This window comes from Ceratotherium simum, chromosome 15 (assembly GCF_057802395.1).
Source record: "Ceratotherium simum simum isolate JZ-2026a chromosome 15, ASM5780239v1, whole genome shotgun sequence".
Taxonomy (NCBI): Eukaryota; Metazoa; Chordata; class Mammalia; order Perissodactyla; family Rhinocerotidae; genus Ceratotherium; species Ceratotherium simum.
The window spans coordinates 11,106,468-11,112,537 of NC_141914.1; the positions used below are offsets into that span (position 1 = coordinate 11,106,468).

At 40.0% G+C, this 6,070-nt stretch overlaps 1 protein-coding gene across 13 annotated transcripts in view; it reads left to right on the forward strand.

Moving 5' to 3' along the window:
- BBX (BBX high mobility group box domain containing) overlaps positions 1-5,347 on the forward strand; it is a 260,883-nt gene extending 255,536 nt beyond the window's left edge. For all 13 annotated transcript variants that reach the window (XM_087439547.1, XM_087439543.1, XM_087439546.1 and 10 more), the window contains one exon: positions 445-5,347. In XM_087439547.1, the coding sequence (XP_087295673.1) occupies positions 445-532 (88 nt within the window). In that variant the 3' untranslated portion in view covers positions 533-5,347. The remainder of the gene's footprint in view (positions 1-444) is intronic.
- The last annotated feature ends 723 nt before the right edge of the window (positions 5,348-6,070 follow it).

The following is a 6,070-nucleotide window of genomic DNA, read 5'->3' on the forward strand; positions in this document are numbered from 1 at the left end:
GGAGGTTATCAATTAGTATAGGAGAGTTTTCCCCTTGGGTGAGTCAAGGAAAGAAACGTGTCGTTTTTTAGTATCAGTGGATCAAGAGGAAGATTGTTGTCCCAGCACCACAGCCCTTGACTGAAAGCTTCCCACTTCTTACGGAATTTCCCCAAATCTGTTGGTGCTTCAGGTTTTGTCTCTACAAGATGGAGGTGGTCCATTGGGGGCAGAATATGTTGTTGAGTTGTGTGAGGGGAATTGAAATAAGAAATCCTTACAGAAAAAAATAAAAAAAGAAGCTCTAAGAACAAAAACGCTTTTAATTAAACGGCATAAGTAACAAGTCGGCAGTAGCTATTAAACAAGACACTGGAAAGCTTGTATAGGTTATTCATCACCCTCTCCTATTTCTGCTATAACACACACTAAGTGATTCCTTTTTTTCTTCCTCTTGTTTTGCAGAGGTCAGAGGTCAACTCCGCTCACCCATGATGGACAGCCAAAGGAAATGCCACAGGCTCCCGTACTTATTTCCTGCGCTGACCAGTGAAGCGCCCTTTCCTTGTAAAACATTGTGCTTTACCTACTCCCCAGCCTTGTCTTTCCCGAGGGATGCTAGTGAGTCCATGTGGTGGAAAATATAGACTGCACACAAGTGCTTCTTCCCTACTCGGCCCAGATTCACTTGAAGCAGAAGTTAGCATCCTGGGCCTGTCTGTTCTTGTGGAGCCCAGTCTTTGAGGGTGATGTTATCTGTCTGATAATGAGCAGAAGCGGAATGATCCTGGAGCTTTGCTTTCTATTGAAGGCTTTTGACGGTAATAGGTGGTGACTTGGTAAAAGGCTGCCTTTACTGTAGCTCATCCAGCATCTCTTTTACCAACCAGAGAGTGTGAAACTAGTTTCGTATATTACCTAGTTACTCTTTCAAAACAAAAACAAAAAACAAAAAAACAAAAACTGACGCACTGCACTAGTTATTATTAGATATTCTTAGTCTTTTTTGTACATGGAGATTTAAGTTCTAAGATGGTTTATATAATAGGTTATACCTACATTTATATTGTAGAATAATATTAAGAAGCCTGTTCCGCGACTCCCAGCAGCGCGGGCAGGCAGATGTACCATTGTTAGCGGTGTATGCTCGGCCTCGTGGTCCATATATTCTGCACTTTTATATTTGCCACCGGAGTGGTAGTTTGCTGGCAAAAAAAAAAAAGAGAGAGAGGAAAAAAATAATTACAATTCTTACAAGCTGAATTTTTTTCTTAGCCTTGAGTGACCAAGAAGAATTTGCTTGGGGCAAATTGTGGCAAATATTTTCCCAGACAGGGGAAGAAGAGTCCTGCAGATTACACATGACTGATGTTTTCATGCCTTGAGGATTCTTTTATTTTTTACACAGGGGTCTAAGTGACCGATGGATCGTTCATAGAAACAAACAAAAAAAGAAAAATATTATTCAGAAGTGACCTTAGTATTGCTTTACTATTCTGAACACATTGAAGACACTCACTTCGTGTGGACTGGGAGCTACAGACCTCTGCATCCATCCCAGACAGACTGGACGGGTAGCGATTGCTATGCACAGCCTGATTGGCACGCAGGTTTTCAGAGCCATTTTGAGTTTGTGTGGTTAGGGAGGTACTGAGTAAATGATGAGGGAGGTGTGCCTGACCAGAGTGGGACTCTCTGTCATAGATCCACCTGCGAGTTTCTGTTTCCTTTTTGTGTTTTGTTGCTTTTGAACGTAAAACCAACCGTACATATGCCAGTGCCAAATGGATTAACTGGCTCAGAACATTCAACATATTGACTTAACCACCTTACATTCACAGTGTCTTGTTTCCTAGCAACAGATGCAAAGTGATAAATCAAAATTAGTCAGAGGTTACAGATTTTACAGGGTATTCGTTCCATAGCACAAAGTATTCCCCTGCTCTTGCATCACAGCACAAACTACCAAATTTTAATTATTGGATTCCAGCAATAATTTTTATTGGTTTTCAAACTGGCAGAATTTTGATAGTGTTAGTTCGAGTTTGAAGCTTTTGAATTAGATCTCTAAGTGGTGACAGTTTACAAAGTTTTATCTAGCTTTCTTATTTATACTTGACTGAATTGTAATGACGATTTTTTTTCTAATCGTAATTTGACCTAATAGCCATACAAAAAAATGACTCTCTCAGTACTGACTAGGTTCAACTTTGCGTGGTTGTAGATATTACTTCAGTTTCGGTGCTGGAAAATATGTACAACATACTAACAGCATTGAAAAAGAATATAGAGATTTGGTTTGTTTTTCAAAGCAGGTCTGGAGGGCAGCAGAGCCTTGGAATGGTGTCCTCAAAAATGCATATTCACTGTGGGCCTGGAGGAAGAGGGAGTTAGTGAGAGCAAGGTTAATCAGAGGTGAAAACTTAACCCCATCCACGGAAAAATAAATCAGGTGGGCAGCCCCGGATTTTAGTATAATATTTTTACTATGATGCTGTTTTATTAGTATTTTCTAAATTTCAAAACACAAAGTGAATGTTTGGAAATTGCTGGGTCCCGATGTTGGTGGCTGTTGGAGTTTTTGGACCACTTGCTAGCAGTGATTTGAAAATTATAATTAGCTAAAATCCAAAAAAGATAAACCGACAACAAAAGTTACATGGTGCAGAACATGCACCTTGACAATGGTACTAACTTGTTATTCTATAGAACACGTTAGAATAGGTCTATTTTTGCCAGAGCACCCTCCTTCAGTCCTCCAATTACGTTTCACTAGAGTTCCTTAAGAGATTGCTGTATATTCGTGGGACCGTTTTTTAAAAATAAGCAAAACAAAAGATTACTTTTTTCTATGTGATTAATATCTTACTTGATCTGCTTTTCCTAAACCTCAGTGGCTTTTCCCTTAGGCAGGGGTGGGGTGGGAGGGCAACCTACTGGAGATGACTGTTTCAGATACTTTAAAAAAAAAAAACCTTTTTGTAGAAATGCTTAATTTTTAAGCGGTTAGGCACCGAGAGTAGCAGAAATCCTGCAAAGCTTTATAGTCCTTTAGACACTCGCCTTGTCTTTTCTCTGAGTGAAGTCTTGATTTCAATACTAGTGCTTTTCTTATGCCCTGAATCCACTGGAGAGGGGTGTTGGTATTTTCAGGTAACAACATTTATTAGCACAAATATTTCAGACCGACATGTAGTCCCCCCCCTTTTATCATTTTCATTTCATTTCTGTCAGTCTTTTATTTTGGAAAATCATATTGCTATGGTGTGTACCTTAATCTGCCAGCAAACACCATCTACACTAACATTTGTCCCACAAGCATCCTCAAGAGAAAAAGTTGTTGCACCTTATGTATATCTCAAGCAAACCAAAATATGATGCTCTTCTGCTTTGTTTTATTCTAAATTGTTGTATCATATCTTTCTGAAACCATTCTGAATTTAGTTGAAATTATCAATATTTATGCTTTTAACCTTAATTTCTGGATTCAAACCTGTATATAAATCTTTTGAAAAAAAATTGTCCTAGCCCTTCTCTGTGATGCTGGAGGTGGATGATTTAGTCTCAGATGGAGACACAGTACTGTTCCAGTTTTCTTTAGCCTTTTATTTATTTAGTTATTCTGGGTCTTTCCTATGTAATTTTGAAGTGTGTAGAGTATATTATAGTAACTGAAGCTGCAGCTCTGAGAAGCTGAGTGAAAGAAAAAATACTGTAAGACACCGTTTCTAAGGTTTTATTTGTTCGGATACTGTATTGAGATCAGGAAAAGGAGAAACGTCCCACAGCCACCTCGAAGATACAGGTTCTTATCCCCAGATTAGGTGAGTTCCCAGATTCTAGATCAAAACTGTTCATTCATTAAAGCCCTTTTTAAAGGATAAGTCATACTGTTGTAATTCTGACAGTCTTTTCCCCGCAAATACCAGAAATATATTTATTTAATTCTGTCAGATGAGCTTTCCACCAGTGCCATCCCAAAGCCATGCTGAAATCTTCCCCATGTTGTCACTGTCACTCTAGTTCCCGCCATTAAAACTGCTGGAGAACACAAGTGATGGAACACTATGCACAGCCCGGAGCGTCAGAATGGTCTGGTGATTCAGACTCCGACATGGCTGATCCCTTTCATTTTCTTGTGAAGTCAGATGCCACCCTGCCTGCATTGTATAAAATTGTGTTTGCAAGTTGCAGTCTTTGGCTCATCCTCTGGAAATGTTTGCACTTATGTAAAATCTCAAGCAAATTCTAAATTGATACAGAACCAGGAGTAAGCTGACAACCGAATGACATGTTTTGTTTATACAGTGTCGGGGGAGGGATGGGAAATAACCAAATAGCTCTGTCCCAAGTTTGGCATTTGGCATAATGTGAAGCAGTGGGACCATGCTGCCTGCTAAACTACTGTATGAATCCTACGTGTTCTGGAGGCCGGCGTCCATACAGCAGAGGGGGAGCTCCCCCGCTTCACTGGGGAAAAGGCAGGACGTCGGGAGAGGCCTGGCATCGTCCTGTACAAAGGGAGTGTTGGGGTGTATGCTGTGCTGGTGAGGAGGGTCACCTTTGATTGCACTGCTCCACAGAGCCCTCATCTAAGGCCAATCCTAATGGGCTACCTCGGCTTTAAAAGTTATTTTCAGCAAGTCCTGTTTCAAAGATTTGTCTTTTTTTTGCTTCTACCTTCAGTGCCACTATTTTCCACTGCAGTGTTTTGACTTCACAAACCGCCTTCTCCAGAGAGAACAATGTATTGCTGAAAATGGGCAGTAGAAGCAAATGCTATTGTTACATTTGACCTATGAAGTATTCAGAGTGACTGTTAGGTGGAAATTACAATTGAGCTTGCCCCACATAGTACCTTGTTTTGCACCTTATAAAGAGTATACTAATTGTTAATTAGATGTTGTTTTTATTTATACAAGCATTCCCAAAGAATTAGATTTGGATTTTGTTTTTATTTGAGTTTTGGGATTTTTAAAAAATTATCTTATGTAGATTGACTAACATTATACTTATAATCAACAAGAAATGGTTGTTCAGTTCATCTCACCAGACAGGTCTGGTGAAGTAGTCAGGGTCTGCTTTAGTGTGGAAGTGACAGCTAAGTTTATCATACTCCATAATAGACGACCCTGTCCTTTTCCCTGGGGACATTATCTTCCTTACCTTTCAGAACAAGGAAGCAACAAAAGAGAGAAAAGACAATATATTGGACTCCCTTTGTACACCTCCATCTGTTTGTACTATGCTTTCCTGAAAAAATGATTTTATACATTTTTTTTCACAAGAAAAATAGTTTCCTCTCCTGGCCAAATTTTATTTGTGGTGGTATGATTTGTACTAATAAATTGAAAGAGGAAACCTTGTACTTACAAGTTCTGTGGCCACTGTTTTCTTGTTGGGATCAGTGGTCAAAATTGGTCCTGCCCTCAAATTGATTTTTATGCACAGAACTAGTTGTGAACATTACTACTCCTTCCAAAGATTTCCTGATAACTTGGGCCAGAGCTGGTTCCTGAGGAACAAGGACCCGATGCGACACCTCCACACCCTCCCACCCACACTGCAGATCTTACCTCACAAGCTCCAGCCTCAATCACAGAGGCGCGCGTGATTCACGGACTAACACGATCTCTTTGTGGCCCTCAGAGGGGCTAGCTCGTGTCCCCCGACACCTCCCAGTAGTGCCTCGGCTCTCAGAGCGGCAGAGCCGGGGGTAGGGAACGCTCACAATCTAGAGCTTAGCAACATTTTTCTCATTTCAGTAGCACTAAACAAGTCTCTTGCTCTCAGGAATTTGTCAAAGATAAGAGTAAAAACCACCTGAGATTCCACATACCAGATTATGAACTTTTCTCGTAGGTTTGAATTGCTTACTTACACGTCATAAATTAACCGTAGCTTCATTTGACCGCCAGGTCTTAAGTCTGTTGACGGTTTCAGCATGACTGAATCACTCTTTTTTTTTTTTTTTTTTTTGCTTTCAGAAATTGGCTTGGTTCTCTTTAGAGTTGGTGTAAACATGCCATGTAATAAATGATTTCCACTTAATGGTACAACAGAATTATTGCTTTCTTAGATGTATGTGTAG